At 35.0% G+C, this 14,893-nt stretch overlaps 1 protein-coding gene across 2 annotated transcripts in view; it reads right to left on the reverse strand.

The window, feature by feature from the left end:
* The window catches only part of LOC107078452 (PC3-like endoprotease variant B), a 353,320-nt gene that overhangs the window by 215,422 nt on the left and 123,005 nt on the right, over window positions 1-14,893 (reverse strand). For both annotated transcript variants that reach the window (XM_015355975.2, XM_069178602.1), the window contains exon 6: window positions 5,864-5,972. In XM_015355975.2, the coding sequence (XP_015211461.2) occupies window positions 5,864-5,972 (109 nt within the window). The remainder of the gene's footprint in view (window positions 1-5,863; window positions 5,973-14,893) is intronic.

The following is a 14,893-nucleotide window of genomic DNA, read 5'->3' on the forward strand; positions in this document are numbered from 1 at the left end:
TTATTAAAGACACCAAAAATAGCGCAATTTAATTGGTAATTAAAAATGATAATACATAATAAAAGGAAAATAGTATTTCAAGGATCTTTAAGCACCAACAGCACTTTTTTTTCTATTTTCTTAAGTGTTAGCAAATTAGCAACAATAGTGGAAGCTAATTAGTAGCGACAAATGCTGCAGAAATAAAAGAAACATACAATGCACTGTATGTACAGTAGGTATATATACATATCTATTATTAGAAAGGCCTCCCTGGTAGGGTCATGGCAACCTCCAACCTGTACAGGCAGGGTGCAAGAGCGAACTATACTCTAGGCAGGACAACACAGGGTGCGCACGTTCACAGAATGGCAACTCAGAGGCACCCAGCCAGCATCTCTTTGGAAGGTGGAACATCTACCCAAGCACACAGCCAAAAGCAATGTACTGTATACAAGTGGAAAACATGCAAACTCCACACAGAAGGTGCCCCAGTCTGGAAATGAACCAAGGACTTGTAAGCCAACAGTGCTAACTACCACACCACTTACCACACACAATGTCTCTATGTAGTATTTTTTTAACAAGGAATAAATGCATAACATGTTTGAGGAAAGCTCACATCACGTAGCTGTGTGAATTTAGTATTGTTGTCAGTTCTTTGACTGAAACAGATAAACACCCAGTCTTGGGAATTGGTCTCTCTCTGACAAGGGGCCGCTGTGTGTCAGCTTTAATGCACATTGAAGAGAGCAAATGCATGCTCTTTGTTTGCTGGTTATCAACTGGGTTTTAGACTTTACACACCAGCAGTTGTTTCATCACATAGTAACTCTCCAAAACTAGGCTGTCAGCATACTGTGAACAAGCAGCAGGTAACTTAAAAGAAAGTAACTTGAAAAGGCAAAGCAAGAGGAGAATAAAATGTACAGGAAACTACTACAGTGCACTGTACAATCTTTATGGTATTTCTTTCCCTGCCCTCAGCTGTGTGAATCTATTACCAACTCTACGTACAATGTGTGCACCATTTTAAGTCTATGCATCCAAATTAAAGCTCTGAAGGGGTTTAAAAAGGGTGGTTTATGAAGGTCAAACCTGTCATACGGTTAATAAAAAAATCAACTGAGAGCAGATATGAAGTTAGATAAGATACACACATCTACTGTACAACAATACAAATTCCAAATGTCCCAGAAGTCATTCCAAAACAATTGCATAAAACCATTAAATTATTTGTGTTCCTTTAGGTGTTTGAGATTATGGGTTTATGTGTAAACTAAATAAAACCTATTTTAGGTCTTTATACTTCTTGTTATTAACAATGTATTTACAACTAAAATCGCCTGCAAGTTATTCAAAGGGAGAGCATAATGCCTTTCTCATGTATTTCAGAAAACATGCAAAAGCTTATTAATAAATTCACTAATAAAGTTTCTTGAATTTTAGAGATATTGTAAACCTAAAGAAAACTGGCATACATAATATAATGAGCAAATAACTTGTTTATATAATTTAAATGATAAAAAAACAATAGAAATCACACTGCAAAAGACGTGACACGTTAAAATATTTAAGGAGAATTCATGCACATTTAAGACTGTTTTAAAATAATAAACAAAAGTTGTCCCATTGTGTGAAAACCATATTAGATTAAGTTTTTATTAGACATTACATAAGATTAATATTGAATGTTGCTACTATTTTTGTATCTGCAAATATAGTGCATCTGTTGTCACAAAAGCAGCATGTGTGTGTTTAAGTTATATTTCTCCTTCTGATCAATAGTTTTATACAAGTACAGTATGTGAAATAAAGAGTGTCCACACAGCATTATCTTCATTTGGTTTGGTCCATTATGTCTGTTTCTCTGAAATTAGATTTCAGGTTTCAATGCAAAAGCGCTACGAATCTCATTTGTATTGAAGACATGTCTATACAGTGAAGAAACTAATTAATCTGAATCTTTGTTAATAATATATTACAGCTTTTTGTTGATTTTTAATTTTTCTACAATCTGTCACTTTTTTGTAAGAACTTGGCTGAAGTTTTTTTTATTTATCTGCTGGTATAACAGAACTCTGGAAAAAGCTGGCAACTTGTTTGTAGAAAACATCAGGCTTCCGCTTTCACACGTCATCCTTCAATAGGACTTTCAGATACTTTCTAGACATAAATAAAATGAAATTGATGTTGTTTATCTGAGGTTATTTGGGTTTGATGAGGTCTAGCACATGTTTGATCAAATGAATTTGAATAAAGCATAAACTGGATTTAAAAGATTGAAAATAAATTTTATTTTAGTATTGAGTTTTAAATTCCTCTTTAAAGCAAAGACAGAAAAAGATGCTGCACGGTTAAATATGTAAGAACCACATCTCAGTTATGCAGGAACACCCACACTGAAACCATGGAAAGAATTAACTAGTCACACTCATGCACCCTGCCTAGACGAATTCAGGGTCCGAATTTAGGGAAGCAATTAAGCCATTACTGGCTGGAAAGCACTTGGGCTTCTTGTGAAACTCACGGCACAAACTGAGGCATGTGTAGTGATATTTATTTAAAAATATAAATATGAACCACTCAGCCTGCAAAAAAATTGAATGTGTACTGCAGAAAATAAAGTAATAAAATCCAATATATTAATAATTCAGCAATGTAAAGAGATTACAATAAAATACAGTATATAAAAACATATAAACCGTGGAAGCAGCCACATTAAAGACCTTTAAAACACAAACCACCAAGGTAATGCATTGCTGATGTATCTAAATAACAGCTGGCCTTGTGAAGTGCTCGAAATTACTGAGCGCATTTAATTTCTTCTTTTTGCTATGCCATTGATTTAAATAAGTGCTATTAAGGAAATATGATTAGAAAACATGAGTTGTCAACAAAAGAAAGTTGCAAAAATGGACAAAGAGAGTCTTCACGTCACTTTTGATTTTTTTAATACAAGCATTAACAAGTAACACATTACTTATTTGAACTAAATTGAGTCTATTGGCCCAAAAGTTGCATAATAGTAATGTTTCCATTTCAAATACACTAAGAGCCATATACAGTAGCATTTAAATACAATCGATTTCATCTGTGTAGGTTCTTTGCAGTAAAAATGATCCACTCAGAGAAAGTGAAGGTTGCATGTTGATTTAATGTAATTACTTTATGTACAGGAAGTATATTGCAACTTTAATGTTTCAAGCCTAAATGAGATTACTCTTTTGTAGATTGGGGGGAGTACGGAGCTGAAGGCTGGTCTCAATAAAATAATTTATTTTATTGTAAAATTAAAATCAATAAGTATTGATTAAAAGGTTACAGAAGGCGGTGCGTACAGCCGATTCCCCCCAGCTTTAAAAAAGCACTGCTGTGTGCCTTGAAAACTGCCCAGAAAAGAACAGAAAACCCGCCTCATGGAATCTAAACAGAGTACTGGAGTTGAGCACAATAGCAAAAGCTTAAAATGAAAATAGCTCCAGTGGAGCAATACTAATACATTTGACACAGCCCCTGCCCTGTTATTATGCAGAGAAGCTTGTGCTTATCCCCTTTTTAAAATTAGTTTTTCCATAGAATCACCATGATGAAAAAGGAGCATTTCCTTATGGCAAACACATCCTCCTCTCGTGAATTTTGTTACTATTTACCGTTCCACATTTTTATCAGCACTCAACTGTACGAAGGCTTCAATTAGTTCTTGATGAATGAGCCCATAAGATCTTGTACTTTCATTTCCCCTGTTACCAGATATTTCGGCAATCATTATAAAATGAAATATCATTGTGATTTGAGTGAGGGATCACACATTATGCTGCAAAGCTTTTTTTTGAAAAGCTTGAATAAATGGGGGGTAAGTTACAAAGTTCCAGACTCTGTTATTTTCAGCATATAGCTACATATTTGGAAACGGTAATCAATTCAAAATGACACATTTTAATGTTTCAAGCTGTGCTCTGTGTATGTGATAAAATGCTATTGTTAAAATTCAGAACAGATTTATCTGAACATTATACATCTGTATAGAGATCCAAAAAGAAATTAATGAAATAATTTGTAAGACTCAAATTATGTATATCACAACATTTGTATCAAATCAATCATTGCACACTACTGCAGCTTCACGTTTTCTTAACACTGAACATCTACTATTATCCCAACATGAATTTTCACCTAAATCAGCAAGGTACAGTGTATAAAACAGATAAAGAAGGTGTGGATCTTCAGCATAATTAAAAGGAAACACATGGTGTAAATTCATGCTGTGCGAACCTGTCAAAGGGCCTTTAAGCTATGCACAGATGTGAACTATAATATAGAAACATCAGGAACATACCATTGTGTAATCTAACACAACCTACAGCTGGCTCAGTGAGGAGGCACCAAGCTCTGACACCCTTCATGGTGAAAGGAACTGGCTATCAGTCGCAGAGTCTGCAAGAACTGACTCAGATCATTTCTCAGATCTTCCTTTCAATATGCAAGCAAAAAAAAACTTTGTTCTTTCTTTATTTGGTTAAAACGATACACTCAGATGTCTTTTGCATCAAATCATCACAAAACAGTATATGTCTTCAACATGTTTTTCACTACCGTAACCCATAATATATTATGTTTCACGAAATAACTAAATGCTTCTCACCTTGAAAAAATAAATGTGTAGATATTTGATCGAGGTACTCTAGTTCAAATTCTGAAATGATCTGGCAGAGTCAAACTAAATGATTAATTCCCAAGACAAATGGACAGACTAGGACCAGAACATGCTAATGGAGATTATGTTGAAATAGATTCAGTTAACAGATTTAGCCCAATGTTTTGGGATGCGTGTATCACACAGCTACTGTGCCATAGTGTGAGAACAAGTTAAAAAGAAATTAAACAACTTGACCAACTTGTGAATGTTCTTCTCTCCCAAGAAGCTAGTAGTACCAAAATGAGCTTCATACTGTAGGTAACCCCTTTATATTCTTATGACATCTAAATGTTTTGTTTATTTACTTATTTGTGATGTTGTTCAAGTTAGTCACACCATGAATATATATGTCTGTGTCAGTTTGGCCTGCAGGTGAATTTTTACATTTGAACATGTACATCATCAGTCATGAATGAACATAGCTATAAAAGACATCCAGCTGAAGTATTTAATTCCTGAAAGGGACTCACAAACCCTGTCCCTTTTCTGTTACCCTCTACACCCAGCAGCAATCCCGCTGGGAGAAAAGGCGCAAGAGTAATCAGCCATGCACTCGGCAGCAAAAGGGTCAGTAAAACTCCCCTGAAAAAGCAGGCAACGTGGAGCAACACCTTGTGATTGAGTCACAAAGATAGCTCTTTATATCATGGCTTCCCACAACAGGAATGAGTTGCAGCTAGCAGTGCATTAAATATTTTTTTCTTCCGCAGTTATATTTATTACAATTATAAATAATAATATGGATTATACAGTATACAGTTTTTAGGGTATACATACTTATCTAAATGTTAAGTACTGTCCCTTATAGTGCAACATTTTGAAACCATAACAGATCATTATAATTATATTATTTAGGTAAAGTTTTGTTGCTTCAAAAAATCCAGAAATCAAAATACACAATTAAAAAACAGTGAATGCTCTGTGATGCAACTAAAATCGTTTTTCATCCTATAAATCAGAGAAATCCAGAGTAATATAATGTGTTGCTAACATTTACATCAACTGTGCTTATAAAACACTCTCAGGGCAGTTCTCCAGGAACAGATGTGTAGTAAAGTTTTTACTGCAGAGACCAAAGAGCGTCTTTATGTTCAGATTGCTAAAAAAGAAAATCCAGTCATCTAAGCCATTAATCACGAGTGTTCATTTTCAGCATAAATATCAATAAAAGCAGAAAGGGCTTACCATCATCGATAATGGTCACCACCACTCCTTTTCCAGTGATATTTCTCTTCCAGACAGGCATGATATTGAGGTCAAACCTTTTAGGGCTTCCGAATTGTCCTCGGTTGTACTAAAATAAAAATGTTTTATCATTTTAAAGGTCAAGTTAGTGTATTGTTTTCAAGGCAATGGGTATTTTAGCTGCTTTGAAAAACTCAAAGCTAATTCAAAGATAATTTTCTTTTTTAGATCAGAAAAACAGGATGATCTTATATCACAGAACTGGAAAAGATAAGTTCTTTCAGACTGTAGCATTATTGTAATTGTCAATAAAATAATATCTGATCCACTTCAGTTTAAAACCTCCTTTCTAAGAAAAAACTGTTTAAAAACAATGGAAGAACACTGATTATTTAAAATCAGAGCAAAAGACAGTTGTTATGGACAAAGTGGGGTTAGAGCTGTAGAATTTTACTTACTTTTGGTATAAAAGTACTACATACAGTAATACATATAACATTATAATTCGGCAATCAATACTGTGTTAACCAACAAAGCAATTTCAACTCTCCTGCATTTATGCTGCATACAGATTTATACAGCTGTGTTTTACAGGAGATGCTGTGATTCCATTAAAAAAATATATATGAACCTTATTTTCAGCAGATTAATGGTAAAGTGCAAGACAAGATGACAAAAAAGAATACATTCTGGTTTAAAAGGTAGAGCTGTAGAAGCCGAACTCAAGTTCCCGTAAATGACCTCAGAGGACCGGAGAATGGACGATCATGGGATTGCCTTTTAAATGTGGGCACTGTCCAGCTGTGGCACTTGCCATACTGTATATACTGCACGGTAGCATGTACAGTACAGAACTTCCATGAACCTCTCCTTGGAAGATGTAGAGGATAATTCCACAGTGAGAGGTTTGGGAAGAAGGCCACTGCATCCAAAATTTTAGAAAAAGGAAAATTTCCTTTTTACCTTAGAGCGTGAAAGTACTGTACCATTTACTTGGCCCTATGCAGCTTGCACGCTGACGCAGCTCCCCACTCTCTTATCTACCATATATGTACTGGGTAACTGGAAATGGGTGCTCACAACTTCAGGATATTTTGTCCCTGGGGACTTAGCTATTCACATACTGCACAGCACTTCTGTTTCTGAGTGATGTGGGTGTCATGGACCCATTATAGACGCTGTCTACAGGGACTCAGTATTCAAAATGTTTGAGAGTCTGATTTACAGCCTTAAGTGGTTTGGGAATAGAACTTTTTATTTTATTTAGTATTTTTGTCTCTCAATTCCATTGGTTGAAAGGAATATCTGAAGTAGGGTACAGGGATTTAAAATGAAGTGTTTATAGAAAGCAGAGGAAGTTCTGTGTATAAATTAACATGACTTTCATTTTTTAAATAAGTATTATATGCTATTTTCATGATAATGCAATATGTTTATACCACCGTCGGCGACCTAGAACAAAAGCTGTAGGTGATTAGTCCTGAAAGATGACCACAAAATGTAAAACAATATTTTCTAAACAACTAGTGTTTTATGCATATTTTATAAAAATCAAAATGAAGAAGCATTCTAATTTCTTCACCAGAATGAAAGACTGACATCTAGTGAAAAAAAGAACATTATTAATGATTTAGAGACTTTCAAGCAATACTATTAAAGGTCTTAGGGTACTCTATTCATAAATCACTTCTGTTAGATTCCCTTTCTAATCCCAACCAATTTAGCAAAATATTATTCTGAGATCAAATTTTGATTAATAGATGAGAAAATCTTTAGTATCTCCTGTGCTCTGGTCTAAGTCAATGTATTTTGGAAGTTCAGCAAAATATATTTTGATATTTTTCTGCTGTAACCCTTCTCTTCTTTAGTTCTCCATGTTGACATATTTGGAAATTATTAGAAATTCTAACTCAGATAGATTTCCCTACAAAATGTACAAAAGAATAGAAAATGGGCACATTTTTTTTCCATTGGGTAGCCATGAGCAAAGCAGCCTATTATTTATTTTAAGAAAGAGACTCCCGCAGAAGAGTCTTCTCTCAGATATTTGATGACAATACTGCATTCTTGCTTTGTAGTGGAAGAGATCAGAACAGAATGAACCCTGAGCTCACAATAGCTGAGTCTGGATACAAAAAAGTTGCATCATTTATGCCACACAATAGATTCATTGCTCCTATCTGCATTTACAAATTGTTCTTTTTTCACTACCTTATTAGGAGAAATGCCCACACAAAATGTAAAATATGTTATTCATAATAACATCTGAAAGGGGAAATGTGAAAGTGATACAAGACAGTCATATGTACAGTACCAAGTGCACTCCTTTACTGTCAGACGGTGTGCTTAAATAAGAATTTCTACTTAAGAAATGGAAACCATCCAAACCGCAGCAAACTTACAGTACCACGCACATGTCAATCAGAGTGTATCCTACAGTGTGTAAAATCAAATTAAATAAATGCATTTGTTTGCTACATAATGTGTAATTTCACAAAATGCTGTTTAAACACAGATGACAATACTTTATGATAAAGCAATGTACTGTATAAACCAATAAACTGATGTTAAAATATTTAGTTTTTTTCTGACGGCAAAGGACAATTGTGCTGTGTAGTGATGTTACCCAATTACTACGTTGCATCTGTTTGAACAAAGACTTCTCCCATCTCACAAAAACTGGATTAGGGTGTATACTGTACATGTATACATGTAGACAATCAGAAATGCATAATAGGAGTTGGCAATCAGTCATCATCATGCTATAGTACATACAGTATAAGAAGTGTTCCTACACAAACTAATTTATTGAGATGGTGAATCTGCAAGATTTTGTATCTCTTTAGTGACACTGTACACTGTGTAAGTAAAAGAAAAGATGTTTTAGATCCCCTTACACCTTCTCTACAGTTACGTGTTTTGCAGGAAAAGTGTAGTAATTCTGAGGTACACAAGGGAATAATTATACTTCGCTTGATACAAAATTTGAACTGGAAACGCACATCCAATTAATACACAAGAATACAAAAACTAGCCATTTTTCAGATTTTAGATAGTCATAGAAGAGAAAAACGCTACCCCCGCCCCAGAACATTGTTTCCATCAGCATCAAGATTTACAGATTCACAAACTGAAAGGTTTAAAAAAGTTTTTTTTTTTTTTCACCATATGAACAGGAAAAAAGAGCACAGATGAATCTAACTAAACAAAAAAGTAAATAAAGCACAGCAGGAATCTGAAGCTTCCAGGGAGACCAGCTATGCTTTGTAGGAGAAGAAAAGGTCTGACTAGATGAATAGCCTTACTGCATAGGAGTACTGGGCTACCCAAGGGAATCCAGTAATGATAAAGGGGGAGGGGGTGTACAAAGAGAGAGAGTGAGAGACAGAGCAAGCGAAAATCAGGCATCAAAAATATTTATTTCTCACTCCAAAAGACAAACTTGAGGTCTTTTACTTTTTTTCATATATAGTACACAAAAAGCAGGTGGTATAGGATTTTGAAATCACATTTCCAAAGGAGACATGTACAGAACTGAAATGCAATTGAGGGAAGAAAATAGAAATGCAAAGAGACTATTCACAACACAGTGCTTACTTTATATACCTAGTGAGAAACCTTTGCTTGAATTTTTGCCTTACCAAGATACGCAAGAGTGTATGAGTAGAAGCAAAGAAAATGTGTACTGGACATCCACTGATAAAAAGCTTCAAAGATACTTCAAGGCTCAATGTTTTAGCATACTAGTGTTTATTTTACCAACCGTTATGCTGTCATTTAGGTCACAAATATTACAATAAAAAGCAAAAAAATGTTTAACGTATTATGTAATATATGCGAAAAAGAATAATTTCCCTCTGAAATCTACATTTTGATTTTTGTGTTTATTGTGTAGAATTGACTTGGTTCACACAGCTGTCATCACATTTGTTTTCTACAAGCAAATGTTTCAACATGAAGGCATCATGTGATTGAGGACTTTTGTACCTTAAAGCCCAATTTATTGCTGCACAGGAAACCCCATTCCTATGCCATTTGTATGAACAGCACAGTTCTGTTTAAAAACAGATTACTCGATAGGCTTTTTCACAAGCAGTTTTTTTTTTCATTCCCAAATTGCTTAAAGGCGGGGGAGTTATAATGTTGTGTGTTCATAAGAAAATCATTTGTCTGCAGTATAGAGAAAAATTGCTCTCATAATGAAAGTGTTATATGCTATCCCAACACTGGTTTCAAATTAGGAATAACAAACACTAATCATATCCTGTAATAGGAAGATTCCAAGACTGTTATTTTCAAAGGGAAAAAAATGATCTATATAAGATATACTGTAGCTCCCATCTACGTCAGAAAACGCACTCTAACCAGGCTAAATCATTGTATGATCACAAAAAAGGTCTAAGATTTCCAGAGATGTAATCCCATACACTATATATGTATATATATATATGTTAAAATTAGAACACATACAAAGGAAAGCGACAAGGTGATGATTAGCAATAGTAATTATATTACAGGTATTCACATGAGTCACTTTAATTTCTTACCTCCATATAAAAAATGAGAATAATACGATTTCAAAATGGAACAAGTATAAATCATGAAAGCTAAGCTTGCTAACTGACAGCTGAATCAGTAAGGACAATATAAACAGCTAAACATGTCCTTGGAGAGGAAAGATTTTACTTTGCCATTTGTCCCTGGCATGCCCCCAAACCTGAGCAGATTACTTGTGGCCAATCAATATTTGTATCCACCAGAGGCCTGTTATACAGTTTAAAAAAAAAGCTGCTTCAAGGAGACTTGCTCCCTTGTTTGCATTTAGTTTTAGCCACTGGGCACTGTGATAAGAATCCTGGACATGGCTCATTTTTCATTTCCTAGCACTCTCCTGGATTTCCAATGAAAGGTGGCAGAGTGCTTTAAAGAGCCTTAATGTAGCAGTTTCCTGACCCAGTTAGAAAACAAAATCATGTTTATATATGTATATTGTGTACTGTGTACACACTTTTCATTATTAATTAAACAATGATAACAAATTAATCCTATACAGCACACACAATATGTGACACATATTTTCACCTCTCAGTATTAACTGAGCAGTGCTAACTAGTTTTTTGAGTGGTGTCATGCAAGACTGTGCCAATAGAAAATGACACAGTTCACATTCTCTTGTTGCCTTCCTTATTACCTCCTAAGTATGCAATGGTAACAAAGGTGTGCTTGCAGGTTTGTACCTGTTGCAAAGCTGATGATTTCAAGCAGTAAAAGGTGCAAAGGTTCACAGGTTTTAATCACACTGCAGCTCCGTTAAAAAGGGACAGGTGCTGGTGGGAAGGTCTCAACGTGAAGTCAGAAGGGAACTCACGGTTCAGTCACTAAACTCCAGCAGGACTAATAACTAAAGACAGGCCTAGTGATCAATCAAGACCCAGTCAATCACATGTAGCAGCTCGGAAGGGACCTCCTGAGGAATCACTTCCACACATCTACAACTACTATATGTCTATTTACAAAACTGGATGTCGTGAAAAAACACACAAACTTGACTGTAATCATAAGACAGCTCAGGGCTGCTGGGTCACAGTGCCAGCATTTCAACAATAGCACCTCTGTGAATGGACATCGCCACATGGCTAGTCTTTGAGCATCAATGTACAGCAGAGATGGGCAAAGGGGGACGTTTGCTGATGAATCTGGAGTTTAGAAGTTTATTTGAATGTGGCAGTGCATATGTACACAGGAGAAAAAAAGTAAAGATGTTCAAGAAGTCCCCTGTATGGTAATATACAGTATAGCCTTTTGATAGTGGTAACATTGTCTGATAAGACACTAACAATGTCCTCAAGACCCAGCATGTAGTCTACCAAATACATTTTGCTATGCAGTGTGTTTATTATAATTAATAATATTATGATTTTATTTTTTTACAAAACAGGTTAGATGGGCACATGACCTACTTTCATTTGGAACCTTTCTTATGCTCTCATGTTCATTTTGAATCTAATGCTGCATTGCAAAGGTTTTTTAAATGTTTATGTACATGAGTGTGCATTTGTATACACATTATATTCACTCCACATGTCTTTATAAGAAATGTAATGTAAAACAAAATAATGACGTCTGAACTTTTCTAATTTTCCACCTTCATATATATGACAAGAATGCAGCAGTATCATTGCGGTGTTAGTGAACCTTTTTCCCTTTGGAACAGAATTTCCAAACCAATGCCCCATGTATGGAGGCTGGAGACACAATGTATAGGCAGTACCACCCTTTAGGTGAGACACTAAACAGACTCCTTGATTAAACACTAAACCAACTATCAAATACTCAGGATAAAAGTCCTGACTACTTGGTCATTTAAGATACAATGGCACTGTTCATAAGAGTGGGTGTCAACACTGGCACTGTGCCTCCTGGCTAAATTCCTCTCTGGGCTTTGACAATATGGCCTTAAAGTTCTCCTGAATTCAACTGGGGAAGCAACTTTATAATCTTTCTACCTGTAGAGGGAGCTGCAAGTGCATAATGGGAATGAAAAGCAATATATACATGCAAATATTATTAATTACCAATGTGAAATTTAAATAGACCACACCCTGTAGAACTGCATTCCTAAATTTGAGAAATATTCATATCTTTTAAAGCAATCAGGAATTCTCAATAATAAGTAGGTGTAAGGATTATAACTTTAAAAATGCCTTAGGTGCATTATATCTAATCCTGGATATGCTACAATGTATATTGTAATTTATCATGTTTTCTAGTATCTGAGGTGATATCTTATCTTAGTATCCAAAATCTGAGTATCTTAGTACAGGGACTTCAGAAAGCATTAAACAAACCCTAGCAGATTCCAGCATGTTTAATTAGGAATCATGCAACCTGGTAAAGAGTGATCACTTCACTTTTTTTTGAGCCAAAGCTTTAACTCTGTATCTGTCCTACCCCCGTAACCAAACCAAGAACTGGACAGAGTTATAGAATGGACGTTATCCCTCTAGGTTTATCAACACAGCTTTGATGTCCAATGGATACCTCTTCTGAGGTCTTTACCTTTTATGACAAATAAGGACAATTCCAAGCATGGAGAAGTGGCAGAGGTCTGAAAATGATGCCCACTCCAGCATACCCAGATATCCTCTTACAACACCAAGAGGGGTGGCAGTGTGATGTATTGTTGGGGTGAGGGGACAGCTGTACAAAACGGTACTAAAATGTGTATGGAAAAAATTAAAAGTAACAGTGAAATAGTAATAAAAGACAAAATGCTGAGATGTGTAAATTAGCAGGAACAGGAGATCTCACTGCACTGTTCCGATTAAAAAGACTGAAAGATCATATTCCTCTAACCAGAAACAAACACAGTTTTAATAAAAAAGGAAAGAAATTTGGAGTAAAAATGTTAATCTAGTCATGCAATGTCAACTGGCACACAATTTGATAAATCAAAATAAAATAAATAAATGTATTGTGTCTTGAACACGGAGACTGTATCATCCCATCATTTTCACACAGAAAATGTATCATCCCATAATTTTCACAGTGTGACATATTTTCTACTATATCTTTAGTGCCACTTTTCAGGAGGTGTTTTAAGATTTGCTGTAGTATTGTCAGTAGGAACTAGCATTTACAGTACATGGACATTTGCATCTGCAATTGTTATGAAATGAGATTACATCTTTTTTACAGTTATTAAATATGAAAGCAAAACTATCTGCTGCCATATAGCTTCTTCAGAAATTAGGGAGCGTGTTCTCAAGATTTTTAATAAAAAGAGAACAAACTGAAATAATCTATTTCTTTTATCATAACCTGATATGTCACACTCCTTCTCTAATCCGACTGCCACAGTATTTTTAACAGCCTCTTTAAAGTTTTATAGCAAGCAATTACCAACAGGCTTCATAATTCACTGCAAAATGTTTTAGCGTTAAGTTGAAGGCCACTTTCTACACTGTCCTTCCCCAATTAAATCTACATAATGAACTGTATACAATGCACTAGTTCGAATATATAATTTCTCAGTTTGTTTTATGCTACATTTTCAAAACCACATTTGAATGTACTTTTAAATATCCATTTAGTTTCTCCACTAAAGCTCTTGTCTTTATTCTCATTATGTACATTCTGGGTTGCTTTTAATGCTTACTTAATACTTTATTGTACAAGTGCAAAAAAGATCTAATTAACTGTATGTGTATATAACCGAACACAGGCCTTTTAACAGAGCTCATGAATAAGACTGTGATGCTCACATGATTACTTTGCTCTAAAACAAAAGTCTCAATCAACTTTCTCTGAAACGTGTCACATTGTAAATAAAACCACTAAGGACACATTGACTGCTCCATGCTAGTCTATGCAACAGATATAAAATTCAGTTTCCTTTGAAAACAGAATGCAATATTGATTGAACATCATACCCAGTCTAGTTTTTTGTTCTTTTAGATCTGTTTTTCTTGATGGCTTCATTAACTAGGCTTGAAATAGGGACTACCTATCTGCGCAACACATGCTTGATTCTGAGGCACCAGGCAGTTAGGAGATGTGGAGCTCAATCCCTTCATAATGAAGAGAAGGGATCAAATTCAGGAACAACTTACTAAGTACCAGTAAAAAAAATCAAACATACCCTGTATACTGAATGTCATGGTATCAGGAAAAATCACACAAAGCAGAATGTGGAAACTCCACAGATGTAGGAGCACTAACCACCACATCACTGAATACCTGAAAAGGGGACACCAACTCAGAGACAATAATTCCAAATATACTGAATAGTTAGGCAAAGAATACAGCAGCATTACTACAAGTGAAAGATGTGTTTCCGACATGAAAATCAATATTTTCCCTATGAAAAAAATACCATGGTGTACAATAACATAGTATGAATTCCCGAAGTATTTTTGCAGTTTTCCCATGGTTTTGCTATGCTCACATCATATTTCTAATTTGCTTTGCACTGATGCTTTTCCTGTTAGTATTTTACCACATATTATTGTGATTTCACTATTTTAAACT

This window comes from Lepisosteus oculatus, chromosome 2, assembly GCF_040954835.1.
Source record: "Lepisosteus oculatus isolate fLepOcu1 chromosome 2, fLepOcu1.hap2, whole genome shotgun sequence".
In the NCBI taxonomy this organism is placed as follows: domain Eukaryota; kingdom Metazoa; phylum Chordata; class Actinopteri; order Semionotiformes; family Lepisosteidae; genus Lepisosteus; species Lepisosteus oculatus.